At 34.7% G+C, this 27,278-nt stretch overlaps 1 protein-coding gene across 1 annotated transcript in view; it reads right to left on the reverse strand.

Moving 5' to 3' along the window:
* The window catches only part of LOC145690182 (uncharacterized), a 73,644-nt gene that overhangs the window by 19,240 nt on the left and 27,126 nt on the right, over nt 1-27,278 (reverse strand). Inside the window, exon 3 of the mRNA XM_081764818.1 lies at nt 8,071-8,259. Within this exon, the coding sequence (XP_081620944.1) occupies nt 8,071-8,259 (189 nt within the window). The remainder of the gene's footprint in view (nt 1-8,070; nt 8,260-27,278) is intronic.

Below are 27,278 nucleotides of genomic sequence, written 5' to 3' on the forward strand. Positions count from 1 at the left end.
TAATTCATAATCTGCATCTCTATAAAGGAATTTGAACAATCATATAGATGTATACTACTTAAAATTGAATTATATCGCAATTTCAGTAATCTGTAGTATCTTAGGTTTCTCATCTATTTACATCCAATATGTAGTTGTTTTATACTTTATAGCAAGAGTATTAGCTGCTATGCAAGACACAATTATCTATACCTCCGGCGTGGGAGACCTGGGTTCGATTCCCAGCGGAATCCCATGTGGTTCGGATTCCACGTTAATCAGTAGGTCCCGTCTCATATAGTCTCGCTGCTCAAAGAGACGTTAAACTCAAAATCAACTCAACAATTATCTATACATTGAATTTAATTAGGAAATCGGTATTGTTATTGTAAGAGCAAGTTTATGAAAATGCAATGTATAATAATGATTGTATATGAAACGTAGTTTGCGTAATAGTGTAAGTATTACCCTACCAGCCTTCAATAGTGGGCAGTTCAAACTGTCAATCCCGTCATTCTAATTATTTCGCTTCAATGTTCATATTCATGTTCCAAAGTAGTGCCCGAAATGGGTTGATATATTTGATGAAAGTAAGCAAATAGTTGTTGCACAGACGGTAAAGTCATGGACTACTAACGTGGGAGTCCGTGTTCGTCTCTCTCTGCGGTCACTTGTTATATTTTTTCATAATAGTCGGGATTCAATTGCTACGAAGCATATTTTTACTTTTGCTGAAGCATTTGAATCTCTTCTATTTCTAGCAATAGCTTCTATTTCTATCAGTATGTGCAGTTGGTTGCTCCAACAGTTCATAAAAAAGTAGTTTTTATTTGCTAATAGTCAGGAATCATTCTTCACTTCAGTATATCTTGTTTGATTTACAGCGAGTACAGCACAACTGTTTAGTGAGTGATAAGATCTAATGTAGTATTCAGTTCAACTTTTCTTCATGCAATTTTTACACATAAGAGACAATATTTGTCATGACCTCGTAAGTGCCTCTAGGCATAAGATAAAACGAGTGGAATTGTTTTTAACATAACATAATGTTCTGTGACTACACGATTATAGTCTGTGACCATATGGTTATCGTAATGGACTACGGAGGGAAAGAGCCTGAGTTTGATCCCCGCCCAAGGCAGTCCCTTTGTTTGTTTCGCCAAATAATAATTTTATACATTTTATCTTCAATTAGTATTTATTTAACTTACACACAATACAAATTTCGATAATTGTTTTGCAAACTAGCTTTATGAAGTTGTACTTACTAATAGGGTTATTACGATTACAGGTGATAGGTTATTTACAACAAAAACAAACAATTTTTGTCGCAATTTGTATTTTCTTGTAATTTAATAAATTTCGGATAAATACATTATTTTTAACGAAGTTAAAATCTATGAATTTATTATTTGAGTACAAAAAACATAAAAATGTTACTTTGCGCGGGAATTGACATCAGGACCTCTGACTCCGCAATCCAATAGGCTAACCGTGTGGCCACATATCACGGGCCTGACAAAACATATTTTCAAAACGTTTTGACACCCCTCCTTTTTCTGTGTCAATTAAAGCGTCATCCGTGAGGGAACTGTTTTCAATTCTGGATGAAAACAGTTTTTTTTTAATCCAAATGTTCAATAAGAAATTAGGTTTTCACTTTAAGATTTTAAAGTTACTCCCGTACCCCCAAAAGGGGGGGGGAGATAGGGGCTTGCGCTTAATATCACTGAATAACTTTTTCAAAACTATTTAATACGTGTTGTTTTTGTTTTGCTGATCTATATATTTCGCGAGATATTTTTAACCGTTTCGGAAATTTTACCGCACTCTATATACGGAAGAGAGGGGGAAAGAGAGAAGCGGATGCTATGGGCGCGGAGCCTATATTGTAGGGGCTAAAACCGCCATACATTCGTAGGTCCTCCATGTAGGTTTATCTATAATATAGACGGTTGGCTTTAGGTTGATATTCACCTTACAATCAGAAATCTATTCCCTCCCTAATAGTACTAACATTCCTTATGTCATCATTCTTTTGTACTTATCCCCTTGGACACAAGATAAATATTTGTGGCACTACGCAAAATTTATTTCTAATACAACCATTTGTTTCCTAGGCTTCTTCTGTTCGGAAGCTAGATAGAGTTATTTCCTAATTAAATTCAATTTATAGATAGTTGTATCTACGTATGAGATGATCCACATGGAATACGTAAAAGAAATAAGAAAAATGATCATTGCAGATTTTTAGGATTTCGATTTAATTTCGTATTAAGGAGTATTTTTCTATATGATTACTCGTATTGTTTTATACGAAAACATTATATTATAAATTGCAATAGCTATTGCTAATCGAAAACCAAATAATAACTATGCATATAAAACAGAAACATTAATTCTGATTTTGGACGTGTGGTTTCAATTTTATATTAACTTAAAAGTCTGTTTTCATTTTAGTAGTGCAGGATTTCCCATAGCATCGTCCTCGTATAAAAGTGACGGAAGTTTGAACGCTGACAGATTATCTGATTTTGTTTTTTATAACCACTTCAAATATTCAAAATATAACTTAATATTTAGAAAAAAATGAATTATTCTTATATTGAAAAAATTCCGGCCTGGTGAGCGAACCGTCGCTCACCATTACCGTAATTTTCAAACGCGCTTCTAATCCCACTTGACCGCAGCAAGTTACAAAGCAAAGGTGTTTTAATAGTTCTACTGAAATGCTCGAGTTGTAGATATGCGCTTGTAATACGTTGAGGGATTTATTCGAGAGAGACAAGTACTTTATATCGAATCTTTTTCCTTGTTTGGTTTTTATTGTGTTTACTATCTGTCTTCCGTACAATGCATGAAGAAGCATACACATGTCTTGCTACATTGTCCAGGAATACATATTTAACTTATCAGAAAACAGAAATCTGCCGGTGAAGTGATGTAGAATAATGTATGGTATTTTATCTTTATACCATCAATAGCTGAAAGGGGCAGACGATAGTATCTTGCGAGAAACATACATTTATTTGTTTGACACATATTACAAAGCATCAGAGGATTTGCGACATTAATTACAAAAGCTTCAAGAAAAATAAGTTTTATGAACATAACATTTCTTACATATAACATTCAATTATATATGGCCTACTACTTGTCTTCGGACAAGTAAGCTTGTGGAGGACAATATCCTGTCCGTAGGTTTTCTCAGAGAAACCCCGCTTCTCCCCCACTTTCTCATTCCACCAATGCTTCTACCATCGTTTCTTGCTTTAAACATCCCCCTTGGCGTAAGCGTCAATGGACCACCAATAGGCAACTAGCGACCTCTCACCAAAGATTGGCTGCCCCACAACAACGATCCACGGTCCACCAGCAGCAGAGACGCGACAAAATGAAAATGAACCACAAAATTACTCCCCCAAAATATGTTAAATCACCTATATGCGTGATTTGTTTACGTTAAGGTAAGTCTTAAAGATGTGGGTGTCTTAAAAAAAACAGAAAAGAATCTAGACCTGAGTGGACGCGAACCACCAATCTTATGATTACTAGGTGGGTGTTTCCCCGACTTCGTCACGGAGGCGATGAAGGAAACCTCCTTCTAGAGGGATAAATCATTAATGTCTTTTTTTAATTTGGCCAGTCATAGTGCTCCTTTAACCGTGTATATTCGAGGATAACCGTTCGAGATCAGATAAAATGCTTTCTTCATGCAATTCTATAACAAACTGACACGCGTCTACTTACTTAATTTCATAGTTTTCCCATAGTCACTTTCTAAAGATCGGCGAGAGCTGCTATCAAAATTCAGACAATTATACACACTCACCTCAAGATTTTTTACTTCATGAAGTGGAATCAGGGGTTAATCTTGATCACCGGAGCTCACTTTAGGAACAATTCGTTAGGAAACATAATATATAATAATAACCGCATGCACATGAGTGACAATAGTTCGTGTTTGTAACTTCGCGATTCTCCCCGACGAATCGAAGGAGCGCGGACCAAAATTAAGTCCTCGCTGCTACGCAGTTGTAACTTCAACACCCCGAATCTAGATATCTGTTTCGACTCGACGAAACCCTTACGCCAGTGGTACACTAGTGGCTATCCTTCGACGCGTCGCTATGTCAACGATCGATAATTACCGGCAAGTGAGCTATTAGGTGTTGGCGTCGCTTACGGCAAGGGGACCGTCTCCCTTAGCCTTAAAGGGGCATTGCTCCAGAACACTGGTCCGCATAACAATTGAGTCGTGATAAAGAAAATGATCAATATGCTATTAATCGACCTTCATCTATGTGTGTTAACCAGAATCCTAGAACCTTCCCGTCTAAATGGCATAATAGTGGGACATTAAACTGAAATATTTCGTTTCATTTTCTTATTTAATTTAGCTTTTTCACATAATATTTTATCTATGAGTAAGATTTCATGATAGCTCATTTTAAATATATATAATAGTATTTTACAAAAAAGATGTAATATTTCAATTGGAAATAGTGAGCTTTTACATTCTAATCATAAAAATATTTAAGTCAAAATTAGATATAATTGCAGCATTAAAACGTTAAATGGATAATTAAGCAGTTGTAGCCAATAGTATGTCTTCAATCTGAATCGTAGGTTACAATTATCATGAAAAGAGATTGAATATTCATACCCTCAAACTGATTTTATCGAGATTGATTTGACATGAAGATACAATTAAGCTAAATCAAACAATAAAATGTGTTGAGTTTTATCACAATGTGTTTGCTAAAGTATTAAGTTTCACACAAACTAACAGCTTCAACGAGGAAGTCAAAAATCGGAATTGGAAGATTCAATCCCAAAGTCAACGTGCTAATAACTTGGCTAAGCTAATATTTGCTTTAGAGGTTAACGTAGCTGATTATTAAGACTATATGGGAGGTGGGCTTACATTCTAAAGAGGGTTCCAAACCTTTCGTAGTGTGTTCAACATTGTTTCATAGGGAAGCGTGCTAGGAATCTAATGTGTCACAGACATGAGCTTCAAGGTAATCTTATAAAATATGTGAAATTTGAATTCCCATCACTGCTAGATCGGTTTTTTAATGTTTCATATTTTTATACTAAATTCCTTGATCATTGAAGCGAAATATATAAATTTATGGGATTGACAGTTTGAAGTGTCCACTATTCCAAGACTGGCAGGGCAAATAATTACACAATTACACAGAATCTATTTCAAATACAACCATTATTCCACACTTCATTTTCAATATCTTATTCTTATAGCAACTATATCGATTTCCTAATTAAGTTCAGTTTATAGAGAATTGTGTCTTATATAGGAGCTAATATTCACGCTGTTAGGAATAAAGCATTCAATATAAAACCTAAGGAAAGCAAGATATTGCAGATTACTGGAATAGCAATTTAATTTGACTTTAAGCAGTATATATTTTCTACTTGATTATTCAAATTGCGTTATAAAAATCCAGGTTATGAATTACACTAACTTTTTAAATAAAAAATAGAAGCATATATATGTATAGATAGATAGATAGATAGATAGATAGATAGATAGATAGATAGATAGATAGATAGATAGATAGATAGATAGATAGATATAGATATAGATATAGATATAGATATATATAGATATACAGATATATAGATATAGATATAGATATAGATATAGATATAGATATAGATATAGATATAGATATAGATATAGATATATCTGTATATAGCAATAAGTATCAGGAAGAAGAGTAATTTTGATTTTGGACATGTGGTTTCAGGCAGGCCCGTAGCCAGTCCAAAAATGTAGCGGGGGCCCGGCTGAAATTAGGGGGCCCGATCCAACCATATTATAGTTCATCACCACATTATAGTTTATTTGCAAGCCTACCGTAAAAATTCTAGGGGGCCCTGCCCCCCTAGACCTCCCCTGGATACGGGCCTGGTTTCAGGTACTCCACTCATAAATGTGTTCTCATTATAAGTGTTACGGTTTCTCATTTTAGCGTTTTCGTATATAAATGATGGACATGGCTAATAAATGTGACTGAGCTCTATAACAGTTTGGAACAGTTCATCTTGTTTTGTTTTTTTAAGCACTTCAAAGTAGACATTTATACTAACCCTTTATTTGTCATTGTTGCTCTTAAGCAACATCGCATTTTATTGCATTATCCACACGAATTATAATTCAGTGATCATTTAATTGGCATTATTGCTTTCATACTATATTCATATACATGATTTGCGGTTCGCTTCTTTAGATATTTCTAATCTCCGTCTACAGGGAACAGGCATACTTAGTATTGTAGAAGCTTTATCTTCTATGTTCCGCGAAAGTTATTTCTATTTTTTTTCTTCCTCTGTAGGAAGATATTTCAACAAAACTGCTCCTAATTGCTAAAAGTATTCTTATGATATTTGACCATATTATGGCAATGCTGCTCAGTAGCAATACATAAGACCTATTTTATGGCAATGTTGTTTTGAAATAAACATCCTATATTTTGTAACCAAAGTGCAAAAATACTTTAAAAATTACGAAATTATGATCAGGAAGACATTGTTCAACCATAAAAGCAAACTAAATATTTTAATGGTAATGCTATCAATGCTTGCCAATTAAAGGGTTAAAAATAAATGTTTCCCTATATTTAAAAAAACTTTCCGTACTCAAGCTCGAACTGGCGCCCTTCCATTCTACAACTTCAGCAGCATTATTAACCCGCTTGACCACGGAGGCAACCTACGAGAAAATGTGTTGTAATATTACAAATAGAATCGCTCCAAGCGAAGGTTTACACTTGCACTTTTAAATAGCCATTTTCTGTCTTTTTCACTAATGTCAACCAGAGATATTGATTGAACTTGCATATTGGAACTGTGTATGAAGTGTGAATTGCATGTTCAACGCAGAAATACATAGCTTCATTTTTTGATCTTTTTACACTTCACATATATGTCTTTGTGAATGTTCCTAATACCTGTGCAGTGCGTCGAGTCATTTTCCCTCTAATTTTCTCCGGAATATTCTTCGCGTAATTATTCGGCTGACTAAGGTTTCATAACACTAAAGACTTTTTGCTTATAATTTTCTTATTTTGCTTTATTTTTCTGAAAACTCATAAATAATTATTCATTACTATACTGCTTTGTAAAAGAAAGCACAAAGAGGCAATAATATATGAAGGAAATTGAGTTAAAGGAAAATGTGCAAGTTACAGTATATGCAAACCATTTCTTGCAGATGACGATACATGGAACATTGATTAACTTACACAATATATATATATATATATATATATATATATATATATATATATATATATATATATATATATATATATATATATATATATATATATATATATATATATATAAGACGGTGTAGATAATGAGTGAACATCAACGTTTTAAGCAAAAGGATGTGTATTAGTTCGATTGTGGGAAGCGAACTAAATGAGTAACAAATAGTTCTTTTCTATTTTTAATTTTTTAATATCTTAAGGAAGGATGGGATAAACGTGGAAAACGAAAGTTAGACGTGTTAAACGTTCTTAGAAAGAAACCTATTGTAAAATACATTAACGTTAGTAAAAAAAATTGGGTGAGTGACAAAAGTTCTTAACAGGAGGTGCCCTGATAGGTTTTTTTCGTGAGCAAGAAAAACGTGATGTATTACTGACTTCTGAACTAAATTCTTACTTCTATACAGGGTGGACCATTCATTCTGCAACACTCTTTGAAACTTTTAAATTAATAAGTCAAAATAGCTGAAATTTCGTAGCATGCAGATATAGTACGACATTGCTTGACATACTGTGTTGTATCACCAGATTAACAAATGACACAAGACGTAGAAAAGGAAACGTACAGAGAAATGAAAAATCTGGCTCAGAATAGGAAAGAGTGGAAAGTTATACAGTATTCAGCCAATCGAACGATTACCAATCTGAGAAGAGGAAAAGATCCTGTAGAACTTTTACGTAAACGTAATAAGTAAATACATTTGTAATAACAGCAGAAAATGCATTTAATAACACGATAATGTATTTTATGACCAAACTGATCATATTTTATAACCAAACTGATACTTACTTGGGGTCCCATTGCTCCCGGTATTCCCGGAAGCCCTATCAATCCCATATCTCCTTTAGAGCCCTCAGGACCTATTAATCCTGGCAATCCATGATCTCCTTGTAATCCTTTATCTCCTTTGGGACCTTGTGGACCTGGTACTCCTGGTGGTCCTGGTGGTCCTGGCCTTCCTCGTTCTATTAAAGGTTCCTGAAATAAAACGCAAGTATTGTATATTTCTTTCATCTGTATCCTTATAAGCTATTTACAGTTAATATACAGGTATAGTGAGTATTGTGAATTGTATGATTCCTATCCTTCAAATATAGTGTTCTATATAAATATAGGGAAAAATTGGTTCCACTACACAATTCACATAGTTTATCAGAAAGTTGACGTAAGATATTATACACCATATGTTGCTTAATGTGTTAAATAAGAATGGAATTGTTTACAAAGAATAAAGATTTATGTCAGTGTAATGTACTACCATGAGCAAAATAAATGACGCGTCTCTTTATTTTGAAGTTTTTTGAAAATATCTCCGTTTTCTTTATATGTTCGAAATTTCGGAAGGTTTCCCCAGCAGGACAGGTTAATAACAAACCCGTTTTTAATATTTGTGTTAGATATTAGCTTAAAATAAAGAAATTAGAAGCAAAAAACATTAAATCGACAGAAATCTCGAGAATTACCAACTCTGCTAAAGTGGGAAATTTTCAAGAACGCGAGGGAATTCTGCAGTTCAACACGAAGCAGCGACATCTATGTCATTGAGAGGAGCGTGGATTAGATCTACAAACGAAAATTTTAACGAAATATTTCTAGTATGTCTTATTATATGCATTATCAGCGAACTCCAAATATATGAATCTATGCTAAGTATTAACGTATAGATAGTGCAAATAGTGGAAATTACCTATGGAAAAAGACGAATTGTTAGCCCAATCGTAATGAAAAATCGTCTTTACTGTAGAACAGGTTCAGCTTACGTAAGAGAGCAAATAGCCAGTTATGTAAAGCAACGAGTTTGTATACCGAAGGTAGACGGTTAGAATCTCGTGGAAGTACTGTTGTCATTTTTATCCCTAAGGTTATTTTATTTATTTTTTATTTGTGAAAGAATCAAATTGTAATATATGTGTAAAACTCATGACGATACCAAAAAAAAAAAAAGAGAGAGAGAAAATATCGTCGCATTTGCATTAGTGTGTCTAATTTTTGTTTGCAAACAGATTCGTAATTATTTCCCCTGTGCTCACTGATGCATAACGAATGTTTTCCAGTAAATGTTAATTCTAATTTGGAGAATTTTATAGTTTCACAATGTTTCTCACTACATAGTCTTCTATCTACGTGTTTGGATATTTTGATAACAGATTTCCCTATTAAATGTTTAATTTTCTCTATAAATATTTGTCTTAAATTGAAATTGTTTTGAATTTACTACATAAGCAAAGTTGCCCGAAGGAGGGGAGCTCAAGTAATAGATATTCTACGTAAAAGCAACCTATTGTAGAATGATGATGCTTCTTACCTTCAGCACATAATCTTAACGTTAGAGAGTCAGAGAGAGAAAAATCCTGGTTTTTCCTCCTCTATGACCACCCATCTTAAACCTCTACATATCATTGTTCGTCTCACATAATTTCGGCTCTCCAAAGACATTCATATTTATTATTATTATTATTATTATTATTATTATTATTATTATTATTATTATTATTATTAATGAATATGTCTACATAATCGAATACATTTGATATCGCGATGTCACAATTTGATTTTTCCTCACATAAAAAAGATAAAAACAATAGTAATAAAAACCCTTACTCGTACTGGGCTCCTAACTAACTAACAACCTAATTCTTACAGACTAGTTGCTCTGATCAACTGAAGTTCGATTTCTTACGCGAAAGAAGTCTGTTATATTAAGAGGCATGCTTTTCATTATCAAAACTGTTCGAAGTAATACGAACATGGCTTAAGAACAGAGACGGAACTGAATTACCACTCGATTGACCTTGAGGGCAAATCACCAAAGCGTAGCTATAAACGTAAGCTAACGCAGCATGCATTTCTCTGCAGTTGTGTTCAGTATTCCTATCTGCCAGTCATGCTTGTTCGTAGGAGTAATATGTTACAAACCTAACCTTTCGATAGAGCACAATGACAGAGAATCAAAATTAATGAATTCTTGCCCTTGTGAACTTGGGATACCACCATGTGCAATAAAACTGTCGCGTCTTCTGAAGTGATATTTTATCGAAAATAACTCGTTTTCCTTTATATATCCGAAGTTTTTGAGGGTTTCAAAATGAGGAAACGTTACTGACAAACAAGGACGCATTTAGGGGTGGGTCCAAGTGGTCCGGACTCCCCTCTGAAATCCCAACTTCTCTGTAAATTTAGCCTAAATTTAAGGATTATCTTTTAAATTTTATTATAATTTATCCTAATATTGAAGTCGGACTTCTCCCGAAATAAATTACTGCATACGTGCCTGCTGACAATTTTCAATATATTCCTTAAATAAGTAAGATAACTAAATTAGGAGCAAAAAGCTTCAACACGGGCTAACTTTTCTCCACTGCCAATATTGTTAGAAGGGATATTAATAGCAAAAACTGCTAGGCAATGCTGAACCTTGGAACTTCACTCCGAACAGCAAGCTTATTATTGAGAACTACATATGAAACATTTTATCAAAACTTATCTAGCTTTTACCTGGCATGAAATTATTATATACACCAAAATTCACTCTCCTAAAATGTGTATCTAAACATTGCTCTACGTATCTAGAAGCAATGAAAATTATTTATCGAAATATGTGAGCAGGGAATTCTAACAGCCAGCCATTTTATTTAAATCGTAGTAAACCCTGTAACCGGGCGTTAACGTGAAGACAAAGCTTGGTCCATTGGTAAAGTGTTGGAAGAATATAAACACAATGTTCGTAGGTTCGAATCTATCCACTCACCATAACATTTTGTTCTTATGTGTAACGATGAAATAAGAAAGAAAAAAATGTATAACCGTTAAGACAAAACTTCAACCAAGTCTGAAGAGAACAATACTAAAATAGTAATACAATGACGTCAACCAAAAATTATTTCATGTAGCGTTTGGACGAAATTACAGCTGTTAACAATTGCAGAAATAAAAACAGGCTGTAATGCAGTCTAGACTTCTGAATGCGTTTACTTCCTGAAAACTTCCGTCTCGTCATTGGTATGCCGTTAATCATTGTAAAACCTTTCAATTGGAAGTGAAATGACACAAACTAAAACAGTTTTAAATCAATAAATGTCTATGTGTAAAAGTAGGTGTCTTTTATCTGTAGTTCTGAGTTCCTTTTACTTTGAAGTGACAAATGAGAGAAGAAAGTATGGTGTTCGAAAAAAAAATCAAATTTGAGATTTAAACGAATTTACACGTATTATAGCCCCTAACACCGAAAAAGTTATTTTTCGATACATGTCCATCAGTTCGTCCGTCCGTTCGCTACACTTTTCTGTGCACTTGCCTAGAAGCCATACCGTTCAACTTATCTGCACCAAATTTTAGTTTAAGATTTTCATAGTATTTCCTATAGTTTTTTTTCATTTCCCTCCTACTCCCAAAACAAGGGTAGTTTCCTGTACGATGAAAATAAAAAAAAGATATTTTCTCATAACTGGCTCTAACGATCTTGTTTTCTTTCTTTTTTTATAAATCAATATTTAATTAGCAACCCTATTTTGTGGTATAAGGCATTTATCTGAGAAAAATCTACAAGGGGTAGTTTATACTAAGGGGGCGAGTTTTTTCTCAGTGATTTTCTCAAAATGGACTCAAATGTTTTCGTTCATATTTCATAAATAAAGATTTCATTAATAACTTATCAATATGGCATAACTCGTTTGTCCTAAAAAAATGCGAGGGGTAGTTTATTATTGGTGGAGTGTTGTCTGGGCGATTTTCTCAAAAACGACTCAAAAGAGTTTATTCATATTTCAAAAATAAATATTTCGTTAATAACCGAACAATATGGCAAAACTCGTTTGTCCTGAAAAAATATGCGAGGGGTAGTTTACTCTTGGGGGTGTTTTTCCTCCCCGGTTTTCTCAAAAATGAGTCAAGCAATTTTGTTCGTACTCAGAAATAAATATTTCATTAAAAACATAGTAATATGGAATAACTCGCTTACCCTGAAAGAATCCTCAAGAGATAGTTTATTCGGGGAGTTATATTTCCCTCACGATTTTCTCAAAAATTACTCGGACAATTTTATTGATAATTCATAAATAAGTATTTCATTAATAACCCTATATTTTAGTATAAGTCATTTCTATGAAAAACAATTACAACGGATAGTTTATTTTTGGGGTCAAGGTTTTTTCCCCGACAATTTTCTCGAACGACAGGCGATTTTGTTCAAATTTCGCAAATAAATATTTCATTAATAACCGAAAGTATATCTTAACTCATTGTTCGAAACAATTCACAAGAGGTAGGTTACTCCTGACGTGTTCTTTTTGAACGACTTTCCCAAAGTGACTCATTTGATTTTTTTCATATTTCATAAACAATGATTGCATTAATTGGTCTATTATATGTCTAATGAAAATGTGCTCAAAGTGTGAGTTAGTTTTGTAGTATGGATTTTCTTCAATCGAAGTTTTTTATTCGATAATCTGACATTCGATGTATTTGAATAATACGATAATTTTATTCTTATTATTTAAATACACACTTCAGTAACAACTGCGGCCTAACACAGTTAAGAAATTGAATTGAAAAAGTTTAGTGCGGTGGCCCTGTAATTGAATATTTTTTGAGAAACTCCCTAGCTTTTTGTGGTAAACTCAGGCTTTTCTTTTTCGAGCGACAAAAGAGAGAAGAAAATATAGTGATTGTGAAAATAATATCAAATTCAGATTTCAACGGATTTACATGTTTCATGGCGTCTACATACCGAAAATGTGACTTTTCGACACCCGTCCTTCTGGTCCGTCCGTTCGGCACACTTTTATATGCACTCGCCTAGAGGCCATACCGTTCAACTTATCTACACCAAATTTTAAACTTAGGGTTTACTTAGTATTCTTACAGGAGCTTTTCCATTTTTTTCTACCACCTAAAATAAGTGTGGTTTACAAACAGCCGAAAATCGAAAAACGCTATTTTCTCAAAAATGGTTTTAACAATTTTGTTTATTTTTCATTAATCAATATTTAATTAACAACCCTATATTGCAGTATCAGATATTTCTCTTAGAAAAATTTACGAGGGGTAGTTTATTCTTGGAGGTGACTTTTTCTCGACGATTTTCTCAGAAAAGACCCTGGCGAATTTTGTACACACTTCATAAATAAATATTTGACCTTACAACATGGTATAAGTCAATTGACCTGAAAAATATATGAGTAGTAGTTTATTCTTGGACTTGAATTTATTCCCAGTGAGTTTCTCAAACACGACCAGTTGGCAACCCTGTATCTCGACAACGAAGCTGAATTCGAAAACTGCAAGAGGACCATTTGTCTCCTTTTGATGTCTCGAATCACCTCCCGAAGTTTGTGGACATCTTTCAGGTTCACCCTTAATGAAGCTTCTTTTCGAAAAGTTAACTATTAACTTTAGGCATTGTTTATCTTTTTTAAATCACAAATGTCGTTATTAATTTTAAGGCAGAGAACTACTTCTGAGAGAATAGATCTTGAAAAATAATTTTAAAACTTAGACTTTTGTTTTCGAGACATTCCAGACAAGACGAGACATTTTACAAGCTATCTCGTGTCCAAAACATTTGCCTCGTATTATCTTGGATGTCACAAAGCGCGTCTTGTCTCTTTCTCGAGACATGTCTTATCTCGTGCGCATTCGTTAACACTTGGGAAGGATTATCTTTCTACGCAAAGCATTGTTTTTATAATGGTTGCATATTTATGATAATTGCTGTCCACATAAATTACAGTCCTTTCAGTTGAATTAATTTTTATTATTATTATTATTGAAATTGCAATATCTAGTTTAACGTTGGACGATTATGCACCTACGCTAAGGGAGAATGATGATGAATGAAATGGTGAAATGAAGAAAGTGGGAGGAAAATGGAAAATATCAAGAAAACACATACCCATGCACACGGTATTTGTCCACCTCAAATTTCACTTGGCACGAAGTGGAATCGAGCCACGGACCCCCTGCACAAAAGGTCTCTGCAATGCTTTATTATTATTATTATTATTATTATTATTGTTATTATTATTATTATTAATAATAATAATAATAATAATAATAATAATAATAATAATAATAATAATAATAATAATAATAATAATAATTGAAGCGAGCTTAACGAGTTTCAACCGTACGACTCAACCAACGTTTGGGTGCCTGTTCGTTCGTCTGCTCCTCTCATAAAAGACATTTCATTTTAATGAAACTAGTAAGTGCCTTCTTTTAGCTCTGCGAAGTAACTATTGCTTGGAATATGAATCTGCAAAACATAAGAGGTAAAATTAACCAAATGGTGCAAGTTTCCACTTATATATACAAAACAATTTTGCAATATCAACTACGGGAATCTTGTCCCATAAAGAAGCCGAAACCCCTACACCGAAGAGCCCTCCGAGATTTGATCATTGTCCACACGGACTGAAATTGTCATTTGAAGCCAAGACTTTAATATGAAGCCAATAATTTCTTTAAAATAGACGGAAAATTCGGAAGTTATAAGCATTTTCATATTTTTGCCTTTTCCCATAAGGGAGCCGTAGCCCCCTATACTGAAGACCCCCCGGAGATTTGATCATTGTCCACTCGGACTGAATTTGTCATTTGGAACCAAAACTTTAATATGAAGCCAAAAATTAAACTTTTACATCAATTTAAACTGACTGGGTTCCGGTTCCCCCCACTATTGTTTAGTTTAGTTAAGTGGTAATTTGTGACAGCTTCACATCATCAAAAGAATGTTTCACTTCCCCTCCCCTCCTCCAGGAGTTCGTGCTGGATCCACCACTGGAATCAATAGACACTCTTCCTATTCTTTTTGTCACCCTTGATTGTGTAGGGGCTCCCTCGTACAAATAAAGAAGCGGTAATATTACAATCAAGGGGCGCTATATATTAGGTATTTTTTTAGTTACCTACCCCTAACCGCACAGGGCCATCTTTCGTAGAATAAAAAATATTACGTGATGTTCCAATCATGAAAGGGGAGAGGATGCTGTAAATATATTTCTTATTCATTTTGTCTGTCCTGTCTGTTGGAAGGCTACTGAAATGAGAAGGGCAAAATAAAAAGTCGTACCCCCTCCTACATGGTTGCTCAAATAAGTACTAAAGAAAGCATTTTAAACTAAGATATTTAAGATTTAAACTAGGAAACTAAGATATCCTACATTATGTAAGGATGGCATATTCAGGATTATTATTATTATTATTATTATTATTATTATTATTATTATTATTATTATTATTATTATTATTATTATTATTATTATTATTATTATTATTATTTGAATGTTTTTGGAGCATCGAAATTTTGTGAGACGAACAATGATATGTAGAGGTTTAAGATGGGTGGTCATAGAGGAGGAAAAACCAGGATTTTTCTCTGTCTGACTCTCTAACGTAAAGATTATGTGCTGAAGGTAAGAAGCATCATCATTTTACAATAGGTTGCTTTTACGTAGAATATCAATTACTTGAGTTCTCCTCCTTCGGTCTACTTACCTTATGTAGTAAATTCAAAACAATTTCAATTCAATACAAATACATTGTAAAACTTTTCCGTAATTAAACATCTAGGGAAAATTAAACATTTAATAGGGAAATCTGTTATCAAAATATCCAAACACGTAGACAGAAGACTATCTAGTGAGAAATATTGTGAAACTTTATAAAATTCTCCAAATTAGAATTAACATTTACTGGGAAACATTCGTTATGCGCGAGCGAGCATATGGTGAGCAGTGAGCACAGGGGAAATAATTACGAAACTGTTTGCAAACAAAATTAGGGACGCTAATGCAAGTGCGACAACAGCATTTTTTCTTTTTTTGGTATCGTCATGAGTTTTACACATACGTTACAATTTGATTCTTTCCCAAATAAAAAAATAAAAAAAAATAACCGTAGTGTAGTGATAAAAATGATAACGGCAATTCCACGGGATCGAACCCGCTACCTTCAGCATACAGACTCGTTGCTTTAACTAACTGAGCTATTTGTTTCTTCACGTGAACTGAGCCTGTTCCGGTAAAGACGATATTTCATTACGATCGTCCTACCAATTCGTCCTTTTCCATAGATAATTTCCACTATTTGCTCTATCTTTATGTTAGTACTTAGCATATATTTATATATTTGGAGTTTGCAGATAATGCATATAATAAGACATACTAGAAATATTCGTTAAAAGTTTAGTTTGTAGATTTAATCCACATTTCTCTCAATGACATAGATGTCGCTGCTTCGTGTTGAAATGCAGAATTCCCTCGTGTTCTTGAAAATTTCCCACTTTAGCAGAGTTGGTAATTCTCGAGATTTCTGTCGATTTAAAGTTTTTTGCTTCTAATTTCTTTATTTTAAGCTAATATCTAACACAAATATTAAAAACGGGTTTGTTATTAACCTGTCCTGCTGGGGAAACCTTCCGAAATTTCGAACATATAAAGAAAACGGAGATATTTTCAAAAAACTTCAAAATAAAGAGACGCGTCATTTATTTTGCTCATGGTAGTACAGTATACTCAAGTGCAGGTAACAACCAAATGCTAATATAGGAATAACCAATATACTTAACCCGCTATTTATAGTGCCTAAAAATGTTAATCAGGTTTCAAGCAATAATGTGGTATTTAGTGACTGTATCCTCATCTTTATTCGTGGGATTGAAATACTTAACGTTCTCTAAAAGTTCTTTTATTTTCATGTTTTCATTTTATGTGTTATTATGATTCCCACTTTCGTTATTTATTTGCTTTTTTCTATAATGTCAATCACAAGGATAATATATATCGTACCTGATCTTGGTCACAATTGGCATGGCAGTAGATCTTAAAGGCATTATTACACATGTGAAGTATTAAGTTGTGCAGTAGTAAGCAGTACTAGTTTCTGCAAGCAGCACTAAATGAAGCAGACTTCTGAGAGAGGAGGCTCGTAAAATGATAAGTAGAGGGCGCTAGAGAGTACTCATCCATGTTAATCCTGAGTCACAATAAGTTTTAAGCAAACAATACAGTACAAGTGAATATTTGGTGGTTTTCCTTCCCTGACCCATATTTTTCATTCCGTCAATTGAAAACGCCCACTAATAAGCATAACTGAATTTAACCTATTAAACAAATGAAAGATATGAAAATGGCGTTTATTATGTATTTATCATACCATTCTTTATCATTGCCTTTTTTTTTAGCCTAAAGAGTATCATCGTGAGATACTAAAACAATATTATTTTAATGAAAATTAAGCACTAGTCATGTGTTGTACTGCCACCATTGCGCTAGCGGGAGAAAGAAACGACTCTCCTTAGCACTCCATCTTAAAACATAGTTTTCTAAGTGGTATCGTATAGACAAAAATAAAGCAGCTTAAGGACATTTTAGCAGATAACCCTTGTTTTCATATTCCGAGCTCTTGATAATATAAAGTGAAAATGGTTGTACAATTATGCGCGTGTCTTTCTGTTAAGCGGAGGTAGTTTGTGATCGATCTGGTACTGAAATTTGTTAGGGATCTGGATGTGAAATGTTTAGTGGTCGTTGTCTAGATATATATGTTAGTAACATTGGATGTCTTCTAAGATATGTAATAAATAAGATATTGGATTGTGCAAGTATGTTTACAGAATAGACATGCGTTCTGTTAACACACGTTAGGTTACTTTAAATTCTGTTCATTGTACCGTTATATAAGTAAATGTAACAAAACTTAACGGAGTTTAACCCATTAAATAAACGAAAGCTATGAAAATGAAGTTTATTGTGTACAGTCAGCAGCAAAAAAAAACCTGCAACATGATCATGTAAGTTTATTACAAAGTCTTTTGCTCCAAAATAAATGTGCAGGGGAGGACGCCGAGGTTTCTCCTGGAGTGATTCGAGCCACTTAGATGTTATGTTGATTCGCTGCACTGTTAGGCATAGTTTCACAATAACCTTACATGCCCGTGTTGCAGTTTTTTTTTTTTTTTTTTGCTGCGTACTGTACATACGGAAAAGTAATACTAATCTGTGGATTGATAGTTGTATATGTCAGTCTGTCTAAATGCTTCTAAGAGGCTGAAGATGATTCTTCTACGAAGATGTTATTTTGACGGAGGGAAGTAAAAACCTGTTTACACGGGCGGTGGGGGCCATAATCTCAGAAGCCAGAAGCTTCTCACAGCCTGCTGAGCCAAAGATAAAAGAACCGAAGTCTTAGTCCTCATAGGTATCAGGGAACATAAACTCAGAGGAAAGGGTGAATAAGATGTAGGGCTTATGGGAGCCATAATCTGTTCTGAGCGTTTTTAGGGCCGAAATCCACTTATCAGGAATGGCGTAGCCAAATATTGTGCATTGGAACAAGGACCATAATCTGCTCTCAGGGACTGTGAAGGCAAAATCTAGTTCTCCGGTCCAATCGCATTGACCAAGAGATTTAAAAATAAAATTAGAAAACGTCAAGAATGGTTTTTCTATGACCTACTATTATAACTGTCTAAAGAGGTTTACACCCTCCATTATTACGACAGGAAACCAACTGGGTCTCTAAATCATACAGTAATCATACTGCACCAGAGTATCTAGACCACTGTAGAAAACATTGAAGAAACTGCTTTCATGATACCAACTTAAAGTCTTTCACTACAGTACTTCACGATAATGTCAGACCTCGTACTGTAAAGACAACAGTAGACATTCGGAACAGGATTGACTTTGAGTTGTTTTACCATCCTCCATACAGTCTTGACCAGTGGAATCGAATTATATCTACTGCCCTTTGAACCACATCTATTATCATTATAAGCAGGTGCTGGTTGATTGGCAGTTCAGCTCAGATTATAAGATCCAGCTGGTGCTGATGATTTGACTTCGTGACGAGGCACAAAATATGAGTACACTATATGAAAAGTGCATTGTTGTGCAGGAACCATGTCTAAAAAGTTATATATGTAGTTCTTCAACGTCTATGGAGATAAAAGATGTTGCATTTATTTACCCTTACTTCTTGATTTACACTGTATATACAACGTAAGCTATCCAAAAGTACCACTTGAAATTCCCAAGAAACGAGAAACAGCAGCGATACAAGGTCTGCCGTAAAAATCAATTTCAGATGGGGCTTTTCAAACGGAGATACAATGTGGTAAGGTAAATATCGACAAACGGGTAATCAGAAAGGTACTAAATCTTTTGTAATGGAACGATAAACAAAAACATGAATGATATGAAAGAGAATACGCAGAGAAATACAACACCGATTCTTCTTAAAATAGTAACGAAGATATGACAATGGAAGTGTTGTAATCAGAAAGACAAGTGACCCTCTTGATCGCCAGTACAGCGGAACTGTCAAATGACCGGCTTCTTCTACAGATTTATTGCCGTTATACATTTGGCTCTGGAGGAAACTGAAGGATATTATCTACCGGAATGTGCCAACAACAAACACAGGATATGCAGCAACGTATTACTGCAGCCTGTAAAGCTATTTCATATGCGATGCTACATTCTGTCAAACAATATTTGTGTGTGCTCCTCGATTCATTTATGCCAGACCACCATTTTCAACATACACTTTAACAGACTAGGTTTGCTTATTGCACATACCATACCAGTCTTTATGGTTCTTCGACGTAATGTCATGCTCACTGTCATCACTTTCCGTACACTGTCAAGTTATCATGTTGACGACGTCTCATGTTATCTTCACCACTCTCAAACGCCACACGATTGTGTTTGTTCGATTCTTCCCATGACTTCTGAGAGCTCATACATACTGGAGTACTGGCGGTCAGGTGGATCATTAATCTTTCCGTTTACAATCATTTCCATTATTATATATCCATTACCATTCTAAGTACAGCGGGGGACACTTCTAAATGGTACAGCCATATGGAGATTTACGGCTAAGGTGTACCATTTAGAAGTGTCCCCCGCTGTACAAGCTTGAGACAAACGATGTATTTCTCTGCGTATGCTCTTTCATGCCATTCATGTTCTTGTCTCTCGTTAAATTTTAAAAAAAAATCATTTCGTTCCTGATGCCTTTGTCGATATTTTCATTACCACACCACACCTCCGTTTGAAATTACCATTTGATATTGTTTTCACTGCAGATAGTAAATCGTTACCGTTTCTGGTATCTTCGGCGAGGGGTACACTGAAAGTTGTGAACAACATTTTTTCACAACCCTAATTTGTAAGTGAAACCAAATATATTTCCCTTCGTTCTGCAAGTTTGAAAATACCCTTACAATAGAATTCCGTTCCAGTTGCCCGTGGACACTGATGCCCTGCTTGCCGAGTACCATCCTAGGTTAATAAACGTGGGACCCAACGGGCACAAACCTTCCTATAACCTAAGCTGAGAACCATTACTTGCACTATGTCCAACACCAAGTTTGGCAGCGATTTCATTCACAGTGATACGCCTATCTCCCCTAATCAGCTCATAAACCCTTACCTTATTGCGTTCCGTGGGGGGAGTTCGAGGACACCCGCTGCGAGGCTCATCTTCGATACTCGTGTTTCCATCCTTAAAATGTTGCACCCACATCCTAACACTGCTGGCACCTATACACACATCTCCATAGGCACACTGCAGTCTGAGTTGAATTTCAGAAGCAGATTGATCCTCTTTAACAAGAATTCAGTCACAACACGCTGTCGAAACGAAACATCGCTGTCCGCCATTTTGGAAATCCTGTCTGTGAACACATGCTAGAAACAAACAGCGTCAATGTCTGGAAGGAAGGAAAGAAAGAAAGAAAGAAAGGACTGTAGATTGGGATGATATATTCGGTTTCACTTACAACAACAGTTTACAGTTGTGAAAACATGTTCCTCACGACTTTCAGTATGCCCCTCGTACTTTTTGATACTTCATTATATATATATATATATATATATATATATATATATATATATATATATATATATATATATATATATATATATATATATATAAAAAGAAAGTAAAAGGAGGGTTTTAATGAACTAGACGGAAAAAATTGGAAATGGTAATTTTTGACATGGAAATTAGGAAAAATGTTCATATAAAGCTGTGATCAGAAATGTATAATTTCAGAGCTAGTGCTGTCCAAAACTGTAGAAACATGAACTGTAGGGGTGAATATCTCCAAAACTATTAGCCATTAGCCACGTTATTGTCTTAGACTTGTAATCTGCTTTACCCAAAAATGCATGATTCTAAGTCATTCAGTGGTGGCGCAAGAGTTTCTCTCACAGAAAAAGGAGTACCCGATATTCCGTTAGTAAAGATGAATCTGATTCATGACAGATGAGAAGACGTCTTAGCAAGTAACAAAAATTCGTTGACACACCATCGATATTTTGAACAAAATCAAGATTGCGAAGGATTTATTTTTGTTGTATGTGGTTGCAGAACTACAGCAGAGATTGAATGTAGTGAATAAAATAAAAAGAAATGTAGACGCTCTTACGTTGGAAGAAATTGAAGTTATTTTAGAGTAATATGAGAAGTTCAAAATTCAGTCTATGCTAAGGAAATGGTTAACCCTAAAGAAAATGGAACAGTTGGCATTAACAGCAAATTCTTTTGTCTCAATCCTTTCATATAAGATCAACAATTGCTAAGAGTTTGTGGACGATTAAAAATGTCTGAATTTCATGCTAAACATGAAATTATCCTACGAACAGATCATCATCTAACAAGGCTAATTAGAGAACATGAACACAGCCGATTCCTACATTCTGGATGTCAGTTATTTATAGTATCACTAAGGCATAGGTATTGGATACTTATTGGTAAAAATGCCATTAAGCAAGTTATTAGAAAATGCATTACATATCAACAATTAAAGTCGTCTAATAAAACAACTACCGAAACATAGAATGGAGCTAACTAAACCTTTCGCAAATACTAGAATTGAGTTTGCTGGTCTTATTTACATCAAAACTGGTACCAAGAAGTGAAAAAACAGAGGTGAAATGCTACATTGCAGTGTTTGTATGTCTAGCAATAAAGGCTATTCATCTCGAAGTTGTGAGTGATCCTACTGCTCAATCATTTTGGCTGTTTCAAGAAGATTCGTATCTCATCGAGGTAGATGCATACATATCTATAGCGACAATAGAACTAAGCTGATTGGTATCTACATGGAATTTCAAAAAGTCGTTGCATACAGCTGATCATCAAGAAAGAATTAAGAATTTTGAAACCAGTGAAGAAATCCAATGGTACCTTATCCCGCCATATTTGCTCAACTTTAGTGTTCTTCGCGAAGATGCAGTTCAGTCCTGTAAGTATCAATTAAGAAGAGTCATTAATACGAATCAAAAATGTGACTCATCAAGAACAAATGATATTGTTTCCTAGAACTGCGGAGTTTTCATAATTTGCTACTTCTTAATCTTCATCTACTACTGCTGCTAGAAATAAAAATGAGAATATTTTCGTTCGCCATTTCCAATACGTTCTATATGTTCATTCAACTAAAGTCTGTCAATCAGAAAAACTGTTTACTATATTATAAATCAGGACAGGTATCGGAATAGCTTAAAGAACGCGAAGACCCTTCCCGGGGCTGATATTTTCTCTGATCACAATCTTGTGCTGGCCGAAGTAGATATTCAGCTGAAAAATGTAGGCAGAAGAAAAGTGGGTAACAAAGTGTTGAATACTGAAAAGTTGAAAAACGAGGAAATAAGAAATCTTTTCGTTGAAAAATTCGAAGAAAAATGTTCAAACGAGGAAAGGATAGGCGCAGGTAGTAACGCACGGTGGGAACATATTAAACGTTGCTTACAGCAGGCTGCAGAAAAAGCAGTAGGTTACCGCGAACACAAAACTGCTAAAAAAAACCATGGGTTACAGAGCACATGTTGCAGAAAATGAGGGAGAGGAAGATGTGGAAACAGGTTGATACAGAAGAGGGCAGAAAGATGTACAGAAAGTTAAATGATGAATTACGAAGAGAAACAGACAGAGCGAGGGAAGAGTTTTACAAAAGAATATGCGAGGACTTAGAAGAATTAGAAAGAGTTGGGAAATATGAGGAAATGTACAAGGAGGTGAAATCTATGGAATTTCGGATGAAACAAGGGGGTATTATGATGGCAGTAGAAAATAAGAATGGGAAGGTAGTCAGCGAGAGAAATGAGGTCATAGGAAGGTGGAAAGTATACGTTGAAGACTTATATGAGAGTAGGGATAGACCGTGTAGCCTAAATGTTGAAGTAGAAAATGAAGTAGGCGAGGATGATAAAGGATTTAGTATTCTTCGGGAAGAGTTTGAAAAGGCTAGATCCGAGATTAGGAATGGAAAGGCAACCGGAATAGATAACATACCAATCGAATTCATTAAAAATATAGGAGACAAGGGAAAGAAAGAATTGTTGCGACTATGCAATGAAATATATGAAACAGAAGAATGGCCAAAAGACTTTCTGAAAACGATCATGATACCGATGGCTAAGAAATCGAACCCAAAGAGATGTGAGGATTATAGAACTATTAGTCTCATATCTCATGCAGCTAAAATTCTGCTCCGAATACTGAATAGAAGGTTATATGGAAGAACAAATAAAGATGTTGAGGAGGAGCAGTTCGGGTTCAGAAGAGGCAAGGGCACAAGAGATGCTATTGGACTATTAAGGGCGATCGGTGAGAGATTTATAGAAAAAGGGAAAGAGGTGTATGTTGTATTTATTGATCTAGAAAAGGCTTTTGACCGCGTGAATTAAGAATTGTTGTTGGGAGTTCTAACAAAGATAGGGTTGGAATGGAAAGATAGAAGACTCATAAGCAGGGCCCGGATCTTGTTGACAAGTCAACTTTTTTCTGTTACGCATAGGACAAGGCAAGTTCAAATAGAAACGTTATCCGTCAACTCAAGGTTCTAAAAGTAAATTTTTTTAGGGTCAACTTTTGGTCACTTTTTGCCATTTTGAAGTTTCAGGTCATTTTTTAATATTTTAACGTAACTTTCAGGTCACTTATGGTCTTTTTAGTCCTTTTTCTTTTACATAAGGAAATCTTAAAATGAACACTGTTTACGGATTTGGAAAATACGAAATTCTATCTTTTCCTGCTTCCTGAATATTGGGGTGGAAAACTGCATTCCTAAAAAGCTAATGAACACTAAGCTGCAGCTGGTTAGCGAGAGGTAGGGGTTGGTAGATGGTCAAACACATGGTTTGAGTTGATAACCACAAAAGATGTGATCACGCGAATGACTAAAAATGGATTAGAAGACACAAAGATTTTAAACAGGGTTTTTATCTATTATTCTTGTGTATACAGTCTATACTTGCGAACTTCTATTCTTTAAGTGTGCTTCCTAGTTACAACTCTGGAGTGAATTGATGCTTTCAGTACGTACAATGCTGTACAATTGACTGCAACTAACTGAAACAAAAATTTTAAAAATGACTGAGAAAAGATAATTAAAGTCTAATAGATATTCAAAAAATGTCAGTGTTTAACGAAATAAACGTTTTAAAAACGTAAGTTTTAAGGTTAATTTTTGTGAATTTTAGGGTCATTTTACAGGAATTTTAGTGTCATTTTATAGGTCAAGTTTTAGAAAATTTTAGGTCAACAAGATCCGGGCCCTGCTCATAAGAAACTTATACATGAACCAACAAGTAAGTGTTAGGATAGGGGAAGAACTGACGGAAGAGAGTGCAATTGGAAGGGGAGTTCGACAAGGATGCTGCCTCTCGCCAACACTATTTAATGTCTATCTAGAAGAGATAGTGAAAAAGAGCCTACATGATGATGATGGCATTTCGGTAGGAGGTAGAATGATTAGATGCATCAGATTTGCAGACGATATGGCGCTTGTTGCAGAATCTGAAAAGAAAATCAATAAAATGTTAGAAAAATTAAGAAAGGGTTTTGAGGAATATGGGATGAAAATAAATGTTAGAAAGACAAAAGCCATGGTGATTGGAACGAAGGGGTCTGTGTCAAATATAAAAGTAGGAGGGGAGAAAATAGAACAAATGAATAGTTTTTGATACCTGGGTAGTATTCTTAGTAATGACATGAAGTGTGAACGTGAAATAAAAGCAAGGATAGGAATGGCGAAAGAAGCCTTTAGGAGGAAGAAAAGTCTGTTTTGTGGGACCTTGAATAAAGAGTTGAGAAAAAAACTCATAAAATGCTTCGTGTGGAATGTTGTACTGTATGGGGCGGAAACGTGGACATTACGTAAAGGTGACGAAAATCGACTGGAAGCGTTCGAAATGTGGGTGTGGAGAAGAATGGAAAGAATTAGTTGGGTAGAGCGGAAAACGAATGAGAGAGTGTTAGAAATGGTGGGTGAGAAAAGAACACTTTTGGATATTATTAGGAAGAGGAAGAGAAACTGGTTGGGACATTGCCTAAGAAGAGATTGTATCATGAGGGACGTCCTAGAGGGTATGGTGGCGGGAAAGAGAGGGAGGGGGCGAAGGAGACTACAATTAATGGATGATATTAAAACAGAAAGATCATACGCGAAGACGAAAAGGTTAGCGTAGGACCGTGGAGCATGGAAGCTTCTCAGCTGCGGCAAGTGACCTGCCAATAAAGGCAGAATACCTATGGTGATGATGATGATGATGATGATGATATTATAAATATGAATATACCGCGTAAATAATCCTAGTTTTTACCCCAAGAGAGGAGGTTATTATGTATCATGATGAAAACAACAAATCCTATGTATTTTATTATGAGCTCGGCTATAACCATACTATCATCATCAGTGTTCTGCTCACATTGACAGGTCCTTGCAACAAACCAATCTTTCATTTCTATTCTCAAGCTTCGTTTTTGTTAAGACATCAGAATTTTCGATCTTCATATCGTTCAGGACTGACAGTTTCTTCCCCTCTTACTCCTTCCAGAAACTAATCTTTCAAATGTACCTCTTATAAGGCAATATATCATTAGACAGTGTCCTGACAATTTCTTTCCTTTTCTTCATTAATTCTTCTCACTCAGAACTTCTTTATTTCTTATTTTCTCTTTCCAATTGTTTTCTCCAGCCTACTTCATATCGACATCTCAAACCTAACTATAATGAATATAGTTAAATTTGTACTAAAACATGTGTGAAAATACATAATGTGAGTACGACTGTCCAGCCTCTGGATGGAAGACACAGAGTCCGTTCTTATAGCCACTTCTTCCAGAGGTGACATTTATTAAATATGTCGTGATAACTGTTTGTGTGAATACTTTCTTTCATTTCATTTATGATGATAATTGTATTTATAATAACAAAAGGAAACGTTTAATGTGGCGCGTGTTTCCACCAATTAGTCCTCTCCCGAAACCAACCATTTCAAAACGAGACTGCCTGGCTTGTATATCAGACAGTATTACAAGTTACAAAATGTGAATTTTAGTGGTCTATTTCTTAACACATAACTACATCAGACAAGTGACATTTCGATTTTATAAAGATGATTGCTACAATGATTTAATAATATATAAGCTCCACTTAATTTCCTTGAGTTCTTCAATTTTTTCTACTTCTCTTTAAGAAAGAGGAGTGAAAGTTGAGAATCTCAACATAAAAGACCTAGGATTCTTTTTCCCAGCAGCCGTTCTTTTCGGAAAGATAGGAACTGATAATTACTGACTGAATGTCGAATGATTAGTTCATGCTCTTAACGGTTGTCTCACACATTTCATTCACATGTTACACCGCAGCAGGAATCAATTGTTTCTTATGTGTGGAAAATTCGTACCTCTTTTCATTAGCAAATTACAAAATATTTTAAGAATTTATATTAATCGGACTACTATTTACGAAAAGACGAAAAGGATATAGAAATTATTGGTAAAGCTGGGAGCATGACTGTTCCTTTTCCAGTAAGTGATGAACATTTATATTCGTGACAGGAAAGAAAATAAAGTTACTTCATTGTAGTAAGTGTACTTTATCTAAAATACAACTTTTTTTTAATTTCTCAGTATTGTATAATTAATTGCTTATCAAATATATTTACAGTAGAAATATATTTTATCAGATATAAAATTAGTTTAGC

The sequence above is a fragment of the Thermobia domestica genome, chromosome 7 (assembly GCF_964235325.1).
Source record: "Thermobia domestica chromosome 7, izTheDome1.hap1.1, whole genome shotgun sequence".
NCBI lineage: Eukaryota > Metazoa > Arthropoda > Insecta > Zygentoma > Lepismatidae > Thermobia > Thermobia domestica.